This window comes from Manacus candei, unplaced genomic scaffold (assembly GCF_025592945.1).
Source record: "Manacus candei isolate 608988 ecotype Guabito, Panama unplaced genomic scaffold, ASM2559294v1 h1tg000100l, whole genome shotgun sequence".
NCBI lineage: Eukaryota > Metazoa > Chordata > Aves > Passeriformes > Pipridae > Manacus > Manacus candei.
The window spans coordinates 237719-255950 of NW_026138148.1; the positions used below are offsets into that span (position 1 = coordinate 237719).

Genomic DNA, 18232 nt, shown 5'->3' on the forward strand with positions numbered 1-18232 from the left:
GCAATTCGAGTCCTCCCCGCCCCGGTTCGAACCCCCCCAGCCCCATTTCAAGTCCCTCCCTCCACCCACCGCCCAAATTCGAGCCCCTCCAGCACCGATCGGAGGCCCCCCCAGCCCCAATTCCAGCCCCCCCCAGCCCCAATTCCAGCCCCCCCCAGCCCCAATTCCAGCCCCCCCCAGCCCCAATTCCAGCCCCCTCCAGCCCCAATTTAACCCCCTCCAGCCCCAATTTAACCCCCTCCAGCCCCAATTTAACACCCCCCCGCCCAAATTCGACTCCCCCCAACCCCACTTCAGAGCTCCCCAGCCCCAATTCCAACCCCTCCAGCCCCGGCCGGAGCCCCTCCGACCCCGGTTCGAATCCCCCCAACCCCACCTCCACCCCCAGCTCCAATCCGAGCTCCCCCCGGCCCCATTTCGAAGCCGCCCCGGTTCGTGCCCCCCTCGGCCGCGGTGGGAGCCCCCCAGTCGGACCCCCCCGTCCCCGGTTCGAGCCCCCAAACCCCCCCATTCCTTCCCCCCGTCCCCGGTTCGAGCCCCCAAACCCCCCCATTCCTTCCCCCCCTCCCCTCTCGCACCTCCCTCGGCGCGGCCCCGGCCCCGCTCCGCGCCTGCGCACACCGCGCGCTCCCATTGGCAGAGCCCCGCGCCGCTGCGCTCCCCTTTTCGCCTCCCCCCCCGCCCCGCCCGCCCCGCGCAGAGGTTCCGGCCGCGCCCGCCGTCGCCCCGTCGCCGGCCCCGCTGCCGCCACCGCTCGCCCCGGAGGGATGTCCCGCGGGGGGTGCGGGTGAGTATCGCTCCCTCTGTGGGCTCCGAGCCTCGGCGGGAAGCGGGAGGGTGGGTGGAGCGGCAGCGCGATGTGAGGATGGGGTGTGCGACGCGCTGTGGTGTCCGGGTGCCCCCCCCCCCAGTTGGGAGGTCCGGGAAGGGGAATCCCGTCATGGAGGTCCTTTAATCCCTTGGAGCTGCGTGAGGGGGGAATTCCCTCCTGGAGGTCCCTTAATCCCACTGCGGTGTCCAGGTGTTCCCTTGAAATTCCCTCCTGGAGGTCCCTTAATCCCACTGAAGTATCCCCTTGGAGCTCTGGGAGGGGCAATCCCCTCAGGGAGGCTCCTTAATCCATTTTAGTGTTCCCTTGGGGCTCCACGAGGGGGGAATCCCCTCGTGGAGGTCCCTTAATCCCTTGGAGCGTTCCCTTGGAGCTCCGTGAGGGGGGAATTCCTTCATGGAGGCCCCTTAATCCCGCTGTGGTGTCCTGGTGTTCCCTTGGAATCCTCTTATAGAGAACCCTTAATCCCACTGTCGTGTTCCCTTGGAGCTCTGAGAGGGAGTCATTTCTTCATGGAGGTCCTTTAATCCCTTGGAGTGTCCCCTTGGAGATCTGGGAGGGGAAAATTTCCTCAAGGAGGTCCCTTAATCCTGCTGTGGTGTCCAGGTGTTCCCTTGAAATTCCCTCCTGGAGGTCCCTTAATCCCACTGAAGTATCCCCTTGGAGCTCTGGGAGGGGAAATCCCCTCATGGAGGCTCCTTAATCCATTTTAGTGTTCCCTTGGGGCTCCGTGAGGGGGAAATTCCCTCATGGAAACCCCTTAATCCCACTGTGGTGTTCGGGTGTTCCCTTAGAATTCCCTCATGGAAAACACTTAATCCTGCTGTGGTGTCCTGGTGTTCCCTTGGAATCCCCTCATGGAGAACCCTTAATCCCACTGTTGTGTTCCCTTGGAACCCCTTTATCCCCCCCTTCACCCTCAGTGTCTCCCAAATCCCAGCCCTGCATCCCATGTGATTTATTTGCCCTCTCTTCCCCTCTGGGCTCAGTTTTCCCCCTTCCCTCCTTTTTATTCCTATTATTCCCTATTATCCCCCTTATTTTTAGGATGATTGCTGCCAGATCCTGATAAAAAGGTCTGGGGAAGGGGAGAGGTGCCAGAGCTTGTATGTTCCAACAAAGGGATGATCCCACTACGCTCACTTTCCCAAATATTTAGGGGGTTTCCTTCCCTCCATCCCTTCAATTAATGAGTTTATCAGGAACATCCCCCTGATTTTAATGTTTCTGCTGTTCCAGGAAGGAACCAGCCCTGGCAAGAAGGTGACAAGGGACAAGCAGCACCTTCACCATCCCCAGGGTGCCTCTTGCCAGCCATCCCACCCCATCTGACCTCCACAAACTATGGAAGATCCCAATTATCCCGCCCTGCTGGGATGCTCCTGCCCCACTCCCTGTTTTCCCTCTACTTTGCCGTGAGTTTTCCCAGATTTAGAGACTCCAATCCCGTTTTATTTTTGCTGTGGGAGAACAGAATCTGCTCGGCTAAGCCAGGAATTGCATCCAGCCTTTCTTGGCTAAGCCAGGAATTGCATCCAGCCTTTCTTGGCTGGAATTGCATCCAGCCTGCATGGACAGGGCAACCTTTGCCTGTTCCACTGCCTTTTTCCATGACTCCAGCCCCTCATCCCAGGCTGCTCCAGGCCTTCCCGGGGGTCACGTTGACTTCATTGAGAGAGTGGATTCCTTCACGTACTCGGATTTTTTCCGGGATTATTTGATTCCCAACCAGCCCTGTATTTTCTCAGCCAAGTTCACCGAGGACTGGGGCAGCAGGAGGAACTGGGTCACCCGGGATGGGAAGCCCAACTTTGAGCATCTGCTGCAGAAGTTTGGTGAGTCCTCCCTGACACACCTTTGACTTCAGCTGATTTTAGGAATGGGACCAGAAACAAAACCAATTCTCCAGCCTTTTTAGTTTTTTTTTGTCCTAAATTGAAATTAATTTTCTCCACCTTTTCTTTACTTTTCTCCACTTTTCTGTATTATTCTCTGTTATTTTTTCAGGTTTTTTCTCCGCTTTTCCCCACCTTTTCTTCACTTTTCTCTATTACTTTCTATTATTTTTTCATTTTTTTCTCCACCTTTTTCCCACCTTTTCTCCACCTTTTCTCTGTTATTTTTTCTCCACCTTTGTACACTTTTCTCTATTATTTTTTCTCCACTTTTCTCCACTTTTTCCCACTTTTTTCCACTTTTTTCCGCTTTTTTCCACTTTTTCCCACATTTTTCCCACATTTTTCCCACATTTTTCCCACATTTTTCCCACATTTTTCCCACATTTTTCCCACATTTTTCCCACATTTTTTCCACATTTTTTTCCACATTTTTTCCACCTTTTTTTCCACCTTTTTTTCCACCTTTTTTTCCACCTTTTTTTCCACCTTTTTTTCCACCTTTTTTCCCACCTTTTTTCCCACCTTTTTTCCCACCTTTTTTCCCACCTTTTTTTCCACATTTTTTCCACATTTTTTCCACATTTTTTCCACATTTTTTCCACATTTTTTCCACATTTTTTCCACATTTTTTCCACATTTTTTCCACATTTTTTCCACATTTTTTCCACATTTTTTCTCCAAATTTTTCTCCAAATTTTTCTCCAAATTTTTCTCCAAATTTTTCTCCAAATTTTTCTCCAAATTTTTCTCCAAATTTTTCTCCAAATTTTTCTCCAAATTTTTCTCCAAATTTTTCTCCATTATTTTTCTCCATTATTTTTCTCCATTATTTTTCTCCATTATTTTTCTCCATTATTTTTCTCCATTATTTTTCTCCATTATTTTTCTCCATTATTTTTCTCCATTATTTTTCTCCATTATTTTTCTCCATTATTTTTCTCCATTATTTTTCTCCATTATTTTTCTCCATTATTTTTCTCCATTATTTTTCTCCATTATTTTTCTCCATTATTTTTCTCCATTATTTTTCTCCATTATTTTTCTCCATTTTTTCTCCACTGTTCCTCTCTTTTTCCTTATTTAATTGATATTTTTCCTCCACTTTTTCCTTATTATATGGATACATTTCCTCTCCTTTTTCCTTCTTATATTGATACTTTTCCCCTACTTATCATATTTTTATATTGGTACTTTTTCTCTCCTTATCTCACACTTATTATATTTAATAACTACAATATATTTAATCCTTTAATTAACCACATAACTATTCTATTTATACTTTTCAAGATTTATTCACATTTTGGTTTGCAGATTCCAATCCCAAATTTAATTCCACAATAAAATAACTGGAAAAAAAACCCTTTTATAATTTAACCACACCAATTTATTCCCCTGCTTCACATTAACCAGAGGAACAGCCTGAAAATTCCCTCAGGAAAGAGGAAAAGGTTCTGTAGTCACAGGAAAATCTCTGAAAAATATTAATAATTATAAATAATAACTAATATAATACCTATCTATAATATAGGTAAATACACAGACATTGTATCATATGTAAAATTTATATATAAAACAAATAATAAATACATAAAAGTGAACATGTAAATTCCAAGTAATATAAATAATAATATTTCTGCTCAATATAAAAAATAATATTTGTAAATAATCTTTGTAAAGAATGACTAATTAGAATAGTCATTACTTAATTAACAAGTTAGTTAAGATATTTATTATAGTTAATATATTTCTATTAAATTATATATTTATATTAGTTAATATACTTAAATAGTTAATGTGCCTTTAATAATAATATATATTTTATTTATATATGTTTATATATTATTTATATATTTTTATATATATTCATATATATATTTATATATAACATATATGTACTGTATTAAAATAATAACATATATCTAAGTATAATTTATAAAAATATTGTATATAATTATATGTAAATATATATTTTATAGATATACTAATATAATAATATATATAAATATATATAGACATACATATATAATAATATATACAAACATATATTTTCTAGACATACATATATAATAATATATATAAATATTTATAGACATACCTATATAATAATATATGCAAACATATATTTTAAATATACATACATATATAATACTATAAATATATATTTTATAGATATACTAATATAATAATATACAGAAATATATATTTTATACACATACACATGTAAGAATATAAATACATATTTTATAGACATACATATGTAATAATATATAAATATATATTTTATATACATATATAATAATATATAAAATATATACTTTATACATTCTAATAACAATATACATAAATACATATTTTATAGACATATATAACAATATATAAATATGTATTTTATATACATACATATGTAATAATATATAAATATATATTTTATATGCATACATATGTAATAATATATAAATATATATTTTATATGCATACATATGTAATAATATATAAATATATATTTTATATGCATACATATGTAATGATATATAAAATATATATTTTATAGACATACATATATAATAATATATAAATATATATTTTATATGCATACATATATATCTCTATAAATATAGATCTAAACCTATGCATATATAAATATTTAATAGTATCACTACCTCACTTCTAGTGGAGTTTTAAAGGAAAATCCAGGTCATTTTAAAGAAATAACAGGAAGAATTGGGTCACGTTGGAGAAATAACTGGAAAATTCAGGTGGCATTAAATAAATAAATCCTGATTTTGGGTCACGTTTGCCTGGAATGCTGATCCTGGGATAGGGATTGTTCCTCCAGGTCTTTGGGAACCTTTGAAGGTCTCTGAGGGTGACCTGGTCCTTGTGCCCTGCCCTGAGGGTGGTTGTGTTTTCCAGGAGAAGCCATGGTGCCCATCACCAAATAACAGGAAAAGTTGGGTCATGTTGGAGAAATAGCTGGAAAATTCAGGTGGCATTAAATAAATAAATCCCGATTTTGGGTCACATTCAAGAAATAACTGGAAAATTCAGGTGGCATTAAATAAATCAATCCCGATTTTGGGTCACATTTGCCTTGAATGCTGATCCTGGGATAGGGATTGTTCCTCCAGGTCTTTGGGAACCTTTGAAGGTCCCTGAGGGTGGTTGTGTTTTCCAGGAGAGACCGTGGTGCCCGTGGCCAAATAACAGGAAAAGTTGGGTCATGTTGGAGAAATAACTGGAAAATTCAGGTGGCATTAAATAAATCAATCCTGATTCTGGTCACGTTTGCCTGGAATGCTGATCCTGGGATAGGGATTGTTCCTCCAGGTCTTTGGGAACCATTGAAGGTCCCTGAGGGTGACCTGGTCCTTGTGCCCTGCCCTGAGGGTGGTTGTGTTTTGCAGGAGAGGCTGTGGTGCCCGTGGCCAACTGTGACGTGAAGGAATACAATTCCAACCCCAAGGAGCAGCTGCCCTTCAGGGAATACGTGAAGTACTGGCAGGAATACATCCGGAACGGCTACCGCTCCTCCCGGGGCTGCCTCTACCTCAAGGACTGGCACCTCAGCAGGTGGGAGCTCTGCAGTGCCCTCAGTGCCCAGCTCCTGAGGCTCAGGGATTTGGGATTCTCTTGGCATTGTTCCTGGGGGAGCTGGTTGTGGCCTTCCAGGAGCTGGAGGAGCTACAGGAAAGATGGAGAGAGACTCCGGACAACGGCCTGGAGGGACAGGACAAGGGGGGATGGCTTCTCATTGCCAGAGGGCAGGGATAGATGGGATAGTGGGAAGGAATTCTTGGCTAGGGGAGCTGGAGGGGTTCACCTGGAGAAGAGAAGGCTCCAGGGAGAGCTGAGAGCCCCTTGCAGGGCCTAAAGGGGCTCCAGGAGAGCTGGAGAGGGACTGGGGACAAGGGATGGAGGGACAGGACACAGGGAATGGCTTCAAGCTGAAAGAGGATAAATTTAGATGGGATATTGGGAAGGAATTCGTAGCTGGGAGGGTGGGGGGGGGCTGGAATGGATTTCCCAGAGAAGCTGTGGCTGCCCCTGGATCCCTGGAAGTGTCCAAGGCCAGGTTGGAGCAACCTGGGCTGGTGGAAGGTGTCCGTGCCCGTGGCAGGGGGTGGGGTGGGATGATCTTTAAGGTCCCTTCCAACCCAAACCATTGTGGAATTCCATGACTCCATGAACGTGATCCCCCATGGATCCATGGCTGGGGATGGTCATCCAGTGCCTCAAGGGGCTCCAGGAGAGCTGGAGAGGGACTGGGGACAAGGACATGGAGTGATGGGATGTAGGGAATGGCTTCCCACTACCAGAGGGCAGGGATAGATGGGATATTGGGCAGGAATTCCTGTCTGGGAGAGTGGGGAGGCCCTGGCACAGGTTTCCCAGAGAGGCTGTGGCTGCCCCTGGATCCCTGGAAGTGTCCAAGGCCAGGTTGGAGCAACCTGGGATAGTGGAAGGTGTCCCTGCCCATGGCAGGGGAGTAGAACAAGATGATCTTTAAGCTCCCTTCCAACTCAGCCCATTCCATGATTCTTAATCCAGGACGATCAGTCTTTGGATCTGGATTTTGGACATAAGGGAGAGGTAGCAATGCCACATATTCCTGAGCCCCCTTTCCAACCCTTTCCCTTTCCCAGGGCTTTCCCAGAGCAGGATGTTTACACGACTCCCGTGTACTTCTCCTCCGACTGGCTCAACGAGTACTGGGATGCTGTGGCTGTGGACGACTATAGGTTTGTCTACATGGGACCCAAGGGCTCCTGGTAAGGAAATGGCCTCTCTGTCATCCTTAGGCACCCATTTTGAAGGTTAATATTCCAGGGAATTATCACATTATCCTTCGGGATATCACCACGCTGCAGAGTCCAGTGTTCTACCTGGATCCATCCCAGGCAGCTCGTCTCTGTTTGTGAGCTGAACTCCTGCATCACCCACAGGAAAAGCCCTGAGTTGTGCACCCCAAAAACAGGTTATTTAAGGATTTGGAGCAGGAATTCCCTTGGGATCATCAGCCACTTGTGATTTGCAGGGTCAGCAGAAGCCTCGTGGAGGCACCGATGACTCAGATGTTCTGCAGGTGAAAATTCCAGCCCGGCCTCGGTTAGAAAGTGACAGTTATTTGCAGTTCCCATCCCAGAATATCCCACAGAATATCCCACAGATGGAGGGATTGGAGAGACAAACACTGGATTTGACAGGAAACACTCGACACTATGGAGATATAGATAAAACTGTAGCTAGAGAAAATGACTTAAATCAGCCAAAATTCCAGGAAGAAAAGGGCTCAGTGTCTCAGATTCTTGGTGTTTTTAGGATTTACATTAAAGTGTTTTGGCTCTGCCTTTCCTTAAACCTCTGTTTTTCCCTCAGGACTCAGATGTTCTGCAGGTGAAAATTCCAACCTGGCCTCAGTTATTAAGTGGCATTTGCAGTTCCCATCCCAGAATATCCACAAATGGAGGGATTGGAGAGACAAACACTGGGTTTGATAGGAAACACTCGACACTATGGAGACACAGATAAATCTGTAGATAGAGAAAACGACTTAAACCAGCCAAAAGTCCAGGAAGAAAAGGGCTCAGTGTCTCATATCCTTGGTGTTTTTAGGATTTACATTAAAGTGTTTTGGCTCTGCCTTCACTCCAACCTCTGTTTTTCCCTCAGGACACCGTTCCATGCCGACGTGTTCCGCTCCTACAGCTGGTCAGCAAACATCTGTGGCAGGAAGAAGTGGCTGCTGTATCCAGCAGGACAGGAGGAATTCCTGAAGGACAGACATGGCAACCTACCCTTCGACGTGACTGCCCCCAGCCTGCAGGACAGGAGGGTGTACCCTCGCTACAGCCAAAGCCAACCCCCCGTGGAGATTGTTCAGGAAGCAGGAGAGATTGTCTTCATTCCCAGTGGATGGCACCACCAGGTTTACAACCTGGTGAGACCCCCTGGCACCATCCTGCTCATCAGGCAGCAGATTAATGGGATGAGGTTCAAGCAGGCCAAGGGCCGGGTCCTGCCCTTTGGCCACAACAACCCCCGGCAGCTCCAGGCTGGGCCAGAGGGGCTGGAGAGCAGCCAGGCAGGAAGGGAGCTGGGAGTGGGGATGGACAGGGAGCTGAACAGGAGCCAGAGTGTGCCCAGGGGGACAAGAGGGCCAATGGATCCTGGCCTGGCTCAGGAACAGGGTGGCCAACAGGGCCAGGGAAGGGATTCTGCCCCTGGACTCAGCGCTGGGGAGGCCACCCCTGGAGTGCTGTGTCCAGTTCTGGGCCCTCAGCTCAGGAAGGACATGGAGGGGCTGGAGCAGGGCCAGGGAAGAGCAACAAGGCTGGGGAAGGGACTGGAGCACAAGTGCTGTGAGGAGAGGCTGAGGGAGCTGGGGGGGCTCAGCCTGGAGAAGGGGAGGCTCAGGGGAGACCTCCTCACTCTCTGCAACTCCCTGACAGGAGGGGGGAGCCAGGGGGGGTTTGGTCTCTTTTCCCAGGCAACCATCAGCAAGACAAGAGGGCTGGGTCTGCAGCTGTGCCAGGGGAGGGTTAGGTTGGACATTAGGAAGAATTTCTTTGCAGAGAGGGTGCTCAGCCATTGGAATGGGCTGCCCAGGGAAGGGGTGGATTCTCCATCCCTGGAGGTGTTTAAGGACAGACTGGATGTGGCATCAGTGCCATGGGCTGGGAACCACGGCGGGGTTGGATCAAGGGTTGGACTGGATGATCTCAGAGGTCCCTTCCAACCCAGCTGATTCCATGATTCTCTGATTCATTCCCTCAGGAGGACACCATCTCCATCAACCACAACTGGGTGAATGGCTGCAACGTGGCCATCATGTGGTGCTTCCTGCAGGATGAACTGGCAGCTGTCCAGAGGGAGATCAACCAGTGGAAGGATCCTATGGATGATTGGCACCTCCAGTGCCAGGTACAACATGGATCTCACTCTCCAAAGGGATCAGATATTCCAGGGATTAATTGTGTCACTTATTAGCACTCTGAGACACAGAATTCCTTCCCTTCCTACCTGGAATTTATGTGTTTCCTAAAGAATTAGGGACTGGTGGCAGCTTGATTTTGCAGGAAGTCAAAATATTCCCTTAATAAGCTTGGGAATGGCTTGTGCCAGAGGATATTTGGTATGTCCAGGTTGGGATGTTGTTTGGAAAGCAAATGTTTCAACTGCTCTCCTTCAACTTCTCCTTTCAAGACTATTCCTGGGAGAGCTGGGGGGGTTCCCCTGGAGAAGAGAAGGCTCCAGGGAGAGCTGAGAGCCCCTGGCAGGGCCTAAAGGGGCTCCAGGAGAGCTGGAGAGGGACTGGGAACAAGGGATGGAGGCACAGGACACAGGGAATGGCTTTAACTGAAAGAGGATAAATTTAGGTGGGATATTGGGAAGGAATCATTGGCTGTGAGGGTGGGGAGGGACTGGGATGGATTTCCCAGAGAAACTGTGGCTGCCCCTGGATCCCTGGAAGTGTCCAAGGCCAGGTTGGAGCAACCTGGGACAGTGGAAGGTGTCCCTGCCCATGGTAGGAGTGGGACTGGATGATCCTTAAGGTCCCTTCCAACTCAAAATATCCTGGAATTCTATGAAACAGTGAATTTAAAACAAGGATAATTTAGGGGAATTTTCTGTCTGCAAATTGATGCTTTAAGAGCCCATAATTTTAAGAGCCCATATTTAAGAGCAGGGTTGTACCTTGGGTGCTCTCCTGGCTTCTGGCTGGGAAAGAATTCCATCCCTCCCAAAATCTTTGCCATGAAACAAATGCAAAGCTTATTTCTGGAGGCTGTTCCTGGATGGATTTCCTCCAGAACTCCTTGGAAAACCCAGCAATTCAGTCCTGATTAAAATCAGGCTGCTGCTTTTGGGGCTGGTGACACTTCAAACACAGATCACGAAAAATGATTAAATATAATCATTTATGATCCCATATAATTATTACCTTGATAAAATCTGATTTTTGGAATTTTGACTGGAAAGCTGGGGCTGCCCCTGGATCCCTGGAAGTGTCCAAGGCCAGGCTGGAGCAACTTGGGATAATGGAAGTTGTCCCTGCCCATGGTAGGGGTGGCACTGGATGATCCTTAAGGTCCCTTCCAACTCAAAACATCTTGGAATGTTATGAAACACAGTGATTTATGATTCCATACAATTATAACATGATTTGGTGATGTTTTTCCCTGGAAATCTCAGTGTTATTCCCATTTCAATCCCTCCCCGATTTTAGCTGATCATGAAGTCCTGCACGGGCATCGACTACAAGGAGTTCTACAACTTCCTCAAAGTCATTGCAGAGAACAGGATTTCTGTCTTGGAGAAGGGCCTGGATGACGAGGCCTTGGCCAAGAACTCTTCCAAGGCTGCCATTTCCACCCTGGGAATGCTCCACGCCGTGTTCGACCTCAAGAGGACGGTGAAGGTCCTGACGTCGCTGAGCGCCAACGAGGATTTCAAGAAGCTGGATCTGACCTCCCTCTCCCCCCCTCCTGAGGCTTTGCTGCACCACCTCAAAGCTGCCATAGACACAGCCCTGCTCTGACTTCCCATTTTCCCTTGGTTCCTTGGGAAAACCAACCTTTCCCAAAGGCTTTGGAGAAGGTTCCTCCTCCCCCCGGTCACCGGCTGAAGCACAAAGAGCTTCCCTACGTTCATTTGGGAGTCAGTGGATGGAGGAGGGGGGAAAAAACGATCCCAGATAAAGGAAAAAAAACCCCCCAGATCTTGGCAGGATTTTCTTCCCAGTCAGGGAAGGGGGACAGAAGTTCCCTGTGGATAACCAAATTCCCTGTGCTTCCAAGAGCAAAGCTGCACTCCAGCTCTGCTTTGTCTCCTCACAGCTCCATGATTTGAAGGCTTCCAGGTGCAGCTCAGCTTGTCTTTTCCTTCTTTTTTTTTTTTTTTAGGGAATTTGAGCTAGTTTGCTCCCTTGGAAGCCTGAGCTGGAGCCTGGAAGTGCTGGCTCTACTTGTGTCCTCCAAAGCTGGAATTCTCAGGTGGAATCAGCCCTCCAACGGCTCCAGGGTTAAATTTAACATCCTAATTAAGACACTGGAGCCCTGATTGCAATTAGAGCACTATTAATTAAGCATGTGACCCCCCCCACACCCCTTTTCCCCCAAGCTGCAAAGGAGGAATTGGAATGCACTCCCACATTCCCACCCCCAATTCCAAGGCACAGCAGGGATTTCTTTGATCAGGGAAGTCAGCCAGGAGCCTCAGCTGCTCCACTGTGGTGGGCACACACCAACCAAGCCCTTTGCATGGTTCCAACAGCACAATTCCCAACTGGAATGCCCAAATATTCCCAGGGAAACCTCCCTCTTGCTCTTCCAGAGAAGCACAAATGGCTGCACACTGTTACCACTTTAGGGCTCACTTGAATTCTTGCTCAAGAACTTCCTCAATTTTGTTCCCCCTCCCAGGAAAAGCAGCTACAAACTGTATTTTTAGGAAGTGCAACAGCAGAAACCCAGAGTAGGCTGAGAATTCCCTTGTTTTCTAGATAATTCCATGGGTTTGTACTCGCATGCACTTTTTGCATGTCCTTTTTCTAGTAGAAAAAGAAAAAAAAATCTGCATTTTCGAGTAGCAAGTGGTACCTGGAATGAAAAACTCCTCACCCAGAGCATGGAAAAAACGTGGAGAAAACAGCATTTTTTATTTTTATTTTGGATCAAACCATCCCAGTGCTCCAACCTTCTGGAAAAGCACCAGTTTTAAGCAGCTCCACAATTCCAATTTCACAGCCTGGTCCTTGGGGCTCTTTCCATTCTCCAAAACTCAAGCTGGAATTTTCCTCCTTTTTAACGAAGAAAGGGACGTTTCCTAAAGGTGAGGGACAAAGATTCCCAGCTGCCAATCCTGGTTTTTGGTAGGAAAAGCACGTTTTTGGGCCTTGCATTCCTGCATGTTGTGACACTGGTGGTTAAAACCACGTAAAAATGAGATTTATGGATCCAGATTTGGCACTGCCAATCCCTTCATTCCCAAGAATGAGCACTAAAAATCAGTGAATCCAAGCAAATTCCCAAATGCTGGAAGGCAGCAAAGAGATTGGGATAAGGAGGAGGCAAGCCTGGAATCTCCCTTCAAATTTCCAACCAGCTTTATTTAAATACATCCAAGTAGGAGACTCTCATCCCAATATATTAATTCTTGTAATCAGTGTTATTATTTATTAAAGCATCAATCCATGTGAGAAACAGGAGCCAAGAGCTTGTGTTTTGCCTGGATAGTTCATTAGTTACCTGGGCAATTAATTCAAAGTCAAACTTTAAAAAATAATTTAAAAAAAAAAAAAAGCAGGTTAAAATCTGTGTCAAAACCTCTCCAAATGCACCTCACACAGGTCTGGGAGGGACAAAAAATCCCAAATATCCCTTTGATTTTCCAAAGGAAGGCTAAATCCCAACCTGATTTTGGTGTCTGGGGGGGGTCTGTCAGCACAAATTTCCTTGGAAAAGCAGCAGGAAAAACAAGTGTTTGCATGTTTTCTCTTCCCAGGAGTTGGGATTTCTCCCCCCAGACCAACATTCCTTTTCTTCCAAGCCCACAGGAAATCCCTGCAGAATTCCAGAGCAGCAGGAGCAGATCCAAGGTGCGGGTGTGACATTCCCTGAGGCTTCAATAAATCCACATCTTTTAGTCTCCTAAAACCATGGGAATTGGGGAATAGCAGCTTTCCAATGCCATGGACAGGTCCTGAGTTTAGCCCAGGGAGGAAGAGGAGTGGAGAAACCCCCTCTGCCCTCCAGGAATGGGGTTTTTTTAGGAATGTGGGGGTGACCTCTCCAACCAGAAATGGTCCCACCAGAACTCCTGTGCTTTCTCTCCAATAAACTCTTCTCCTTTCTGTCCGTTCACCAGAGCAGGGAAAAAGGAGCTCCCTGGGATTTGCAGGACAAGGAAAATGAAGCCACAGGGCCAAAAGAAACCTTTTCCACTCGGGAAGAGATTCCCAACCACCAGCTGAGGTTGGACAGCAGAGAGTTTTATCCATCAGCATCCCCGTGTGTGCTTTAGGAGCAGGGTTATTCCAAGGAAACCCGCAGCTGATCCAAGAATTCTTCCCTTTGAAAGGCAGCCAGAGCAGCAGGGACACGAGGGATTCCTCATCCAGCAGGAAGGATGTTCCCTTGGGATCCTGGGGCTCAGGAGCTGGGAGTCAGGGGGCAGTTCTCCCTCTGGTGGAGCCTCATCCTCTGGATGTGCTCGTAGCATGACTGGGAAGGAGCAGAACAAGGGAGTGAGGAGAAATTTGGGGGCTCAGGGACAAAATTTGGGAATCTGGGAACAAAATTTAGCAACCTGGGGACAAAAGTTGGGAATTTAGGGACAAAAATTGACAAATTCGGGGCCAAAATTTGAGAATTTTGGGGCCAAAAGTTGGCAATTTTGGGGCCAAAACTTGAGAACCTTGGGGCCAAAATTTGGGAACTTTGGGGCCAAAATCTGGCAGCTCGGGGCCAAAATTTGGCAAGTTTGAGGCCAAAATTGGAGAACTCAGGGGCCAAAAGTTGGGAATGTTGGGGCCAAAATTTGAGAACTTCCAGCCCAAAATTTGACAACTGTGGGGCAAATTTTGGGAACTTTGGGGACAAAATTTGGCAGCTTGAGGCCAAAATTGGAGAACTTGGGGCCAAAATTTGAGAACTTTGGGGCAAATTTTGGGAACTGTGGAGCCAAAATTTGAGAATGTTGAGGCCAAAAGTTGGCAATTCTGGGGCCAAAACTTGAGAACCTTGGGGCCAAAATTTGGGAACTTTGGGGCCAAAATCTGGCAGCTCAGGGCCAAAATTTGGCAGGTTGGGGCCAAAATTTGGCAAGTTTGAGGCCAAAATTGGAGAATTCTGGGGCCAAAAGTTGGGAATGTTGAGGCCAAAATTTGAGAACTTCAGGGCCAAAATTTGACAACTCTGGGGCAAATTTTGGGAACTTTGGGGACAAAATTTGGCAACTTTGGGGACAAAATTTGGCAGCTTGAGGCCAAAATTGGAGAACTTGGGGCCAAAATTTGAGAACTTTAGGGTAAATTTTGGGAACTGTGGAGCCAAACTTTGAGAATGTTGAGGACAAAAGTTGGCAATTTTGGGGCCAAAACTTGAGAACCTTGAGGCCAAAATTTGGGAACTTTGGGGCCAAAATCTGGCAGCTCAGGGCCAAAATTTGGCAGCTTGGGGCCAAAATTTGGCAAGTTCGAGGCCAAAATTGGGGAACTTTGGGGCCAAAAGTTGGGAATGTTGGGGTCAAAATTTGAGAAGTTCTGGCCCAAAATTTGACAACTCTGGGGAAAATTTTGGGAAGTTTGGGGCCAAAATTGGAGAACTTCAGGGCCAAAATTTAACAACTTTGGGACCAAAATTTGGCAACATGGGGGGCAAAATTTGGCAGCTTTGAAGCCAAAATTTGGGAACTTTGGGGCTAAAATCTGGCAAGTTTGGGGCTAAAATTTGGGAACTCTGGGGCCAAAATAAGAGCTCTTGCAGCCAAAGAAGCTGTGCTGCTCCCAAGTTCAGGATTAAATCTGCTGTCAGTGAAGGATAAGGATATTCTCCAGATTCTTTGGGAAAATCAACTCCTGTTCCAGGCACAAAAGCAGCCCCTAAAATTCCATCCCAGCCCAGCTTTGCTGCAAGTGGAAAAAAATTCCCTCACCTCCAGTGCTGTCAGCAGGAAGTCAAACATTCCTCCTTGGTTGGTGGGATCCATCAAGTCTCTGATCAGATGGATTTCAGCTCCCAGGTGCTGGATTCTAGGGAAGGAAAAGGTCTCAGTTAGGACAGATGGGTTGGAAGGGACCTTAAGGATCATCCAGGGACACCTCCCACTATCCCAGCCTGCTCCAACCTGGCCTTGGACACTTCCAAGGATGGGGCAGCCACAATTTATTGATGCTCCAGCATAAGAAAACTTCATTTTTCCCTCTTTTATTCCCTCCTGATCTCATTTACAGTCCAGGAAGATCCTTAGAAAACCTCCCTCGTCCAGCACAGCCACAGGATATTCTGACAGGAAAAGAGGAAAAACACCCTCAAGGTGCTCCAGGGGTTGGATATTAGGGAAAATTTCTCCATGGAAAAGGTTGCCAAGCACTGGAACAGGCTGTCCAGGGCAGTGGTGGAATCACATCCCTGGAATTGTTCAAAAACACGTGGATGTGGCACTTTGGGGACATGATTAGTGGTGAACATGAGTTGAGTTGACCTTAAAGGTCTTTTCCTTAACAATTCTAAGATTCCATATAAAAAGATTAAATATTCCACCCTTTTTTTTTTTTTTTTGGAGGCCAAACATATCCAGGAATCCTTGACAACCAGCCAAGGATTTTGGCTCCAATTTGCCAGGAGATCCAGTTTCCTTGTGCTGGATGGAGGCAAATTCCTGCAGTTCCACTGGAAGCCTCTGGCAGGAATGTGTTACACCCACAGGCATTCCAGCCAGGAAAACAAATCTGAGGTTCTAATAATTAATATAACCTTCTAATCTAATGGGCTAATTAACAAATATCATGGCCAAGACCTTCCCAGTCTCCAAACTGGATCCCAGTGCCCTGCTGAGAATGGAAAAGAGATGATGCCTTGAAGGCATCAAAAATCAGCCTTCAGGAGCTCCATGTCCCTGTTTTCTGTGGGAAAATGAGACTTCATTTCCCAGGAAAACCCTGAATTATCCTCTGGGATAAGAGCTGGACACTCAGGAATTCCCCAAGCACTTTATATCCTGGGCAATCCCTTCCCAGCAGAGCTGGGTTGGGGTTACACAGAAACCCAAAAGCTCAGGAAAAACCACATTAAATCCCAAAATCCCAGTTTTGACTTTAAATTCTTCGGCCTGTAGGACCCCATTTCCCAGGACAACCTGGAATTATCCTCTAGGAGAAGTGATGGACACTCAGGAATTCCCTAATCACTTTATATCCTGGGCAACACCAGCTGGGTTGGGGTTACACAGAAACCCAAAAGCTCAGAAAAAGCACATTAAATCCCAAAATCCCAGTTTTTAATTTCAGTTCTTTGGCCTGTGAGACCCCATTTCCCAGGACAGCCCTGAATTATCCTCTGGGATAAGAACTGGACACTCAGGAAGTCACTTTTTATCCTGGCCAACCTTATCCTAGCAGAGCTGGCAGATCCCAACCCACAGAAACCCAAAAGCTCAGGAAAAAACACATTAAATCCCAAAATCCCAGTTTTTAATTTCAATGCTTTGGCCTGTCAGACCCCATTTCCCAGGACAACCCAGAATTATTCTCTGGGATAACAGATGGACACTCAGGAATTCCCCAATCACTTTATATCCTTGGCAACTCCAGCTGGGTTGGGGTTACACAGAAACCCAAAAGCTCAGAAAAAGCACATTAAAACCCAAAATCCCAGTTTTTAATTTCAGTTCTTTGGCCTGTGAGACCCCATTTCCTAGAATTATCCTCTGGGATAAGGGATGGACACTCAAGAAGTCACTTTATAACCTGGGCAACCCCATCCCAGCAGAGCTGGGTTAGGGTTACACAGAACCCAAAAGCTCAGGAAAAACCACATTAAATCGCAAAATCCCAGTTTTTAATTTCAATTCTTTGGCCTGTAGGACCCCATTTCCCAGAATTATCCTCTGAGATAAGAGCTGGACACTCAGGAAGTCACTTTATATCCTGGCCAACCCCATCTCAGCAGAGCTGGCAGATCCAAACCCACAGAAACCCAAAAGCTCAGGAAAAAGCCCCTTAAAACCCCAAATCCCAGTTTTTATTTTAAATTCTTTGGCCTGTGAGACTCCATTTCCCAGGACAACCCGGAATTATCCTCTGGGATAAGAGATGGACAAATCAGAAGTCACTTTATATCCTGGGCAACCCCATCCCAGCAGAGCTGGCAGATCCCAACCCACAGAAACCCAAAAGCTCAGGAAAAAACACATTAAATCCCCAAATCCCAGTTTCTAATTTCAATGCTTTGGCCTGTGAGACCCCATTTCCCAGGACAACCCGGAATTATTCTCTGGGATAACAGATGGACACTCAGGAATTCCCCAATACCTTTATATCCTGGGCAACACCAGCTGGGTTGGGGTTACACAGAAACCCAAAAGCTCAGGAAAAGCACATTAAAACCCCAAATCCCAGTTTTAACTTTGAATTCTTTGGCCTGTGAGACCCCATTTCCTAGAATTATCCTCTGGGATAAGGGATGGACAATCAGAAGTCACTTTATATCCTGGCCAACCTCATCCCAGCAGAGCTGGCAGATCCCAACCCACAGAAACCCGAAAGCTGAGGAAAAAGCCCATTAAATCCCCAAATCCCAGTTTTTAGCAGCAGGATCAGGAAAGCAGAAGGTGCCACGTACTTGGCTCTGGACACGACGTACATGAGGAGGGGCAGCAGGTCATCCATGGGCAGTTTGTAGTCCTTGCCCAGCACCCTGCCCACGGTGCCCTCCAGCTCCTCGTAGGTTTTCTGCAGGATCAGCAGCTTCTCCCTGGGATCCACCGTCGTGCTGCGGGCGGGAAA

At 46.3% G+C, this 18232-nt stretch overlaps 3 protein-coding genes across 5 annotated transcripts in view; 1 reads left to right on the forward strand and 2 right to left on the reverse strand.

The window, feature by feature from the left end:
• Window positions 1-673, reverse strand: part of SNAP47 (synaptosome associated protein 47) — a 28359-nt gene extending 27686 nt beyond the window's left edge. Inside the window, exon 1 of the mRNA XM_051769040.1 lies at window positions 579-673. The gene's annotated coding sequence lies outside the window, so the exon portion shown is untranslated. The remainder of the gene's footprint in view (window positions 1-578) is intronic.
• Window positions 674-684: 11 nt separating this feature from the next.
• On the forward strand, window positions 685-13301 carry JMJD4 (jumonji domain containing 4). Of its 3 annotated transcripts, none has more exons than XR_007900036.1 (8): window positions 897-1021; window positions 2069-2664; window positions 6132-6297; window positions 7371-7496; window positions 8398-8665; window positions 9502-9648; window positions 10955-12558; window positions 13231-13301. XR_007900036.1 is itself a non-coding variant. In XM_051769016.1 (8 exons), the coding sequence occupies exons 3-8, from the start codon at window positions 2400-2402 to the stop codon at window positions 11264-11266; spliced, it is 1284 nt and encodes a 427-aa protein (XP_051624976.1). In that variant the 5' UTR covers window positions 905-994; window positions 1232-1258; window positions 2069-2399; the 3' UTR covers window positions 11267-12469. The 3 variants fall into 3 exon arrangements, 2 of the variants coding, with proteins under 2 accessions (XP_051624975.1, XP_051624976.1); XM_051769016.1 differs by lacking the exon at window positions 13231-13301 and adding an exon at window positions 1232-1258 and having other exon boundaries at window positions 905-994; window positions 10955-12469; XM_051769015.1 differs by lacking the exons at window positions 897-1021; window positions 13231-13301 and adding an exon at window positions 685-787 and having other exon boundaries at window positions 10955-12469.
• Window positions 12876-18232, reverse strand: part of ALS2CL (ALS2 C-terminal like) — a 63431-nt gene continuing 58074 nt past the window's right edge. The window contains exons 24-26 of the mRNA XM_051769014.1: window positions 18069-18218; window positions 15382-15478; window positions 12876-13949 (exon numbers count right to left, since the gene is read on the reverse strand). Of these exons, the coding sequence (XP_051624974.1) occupies window positions 13878-13949; window positions 15382-15478; window positions 18069-18218 (319 nt within the window). The 3' untranslated portion in view covers window positions 12876-13877. The remainder of the gene's footprint in view (window positions 13950-15381; window positions 15479-18068; window positions 18219-18232) is intronic.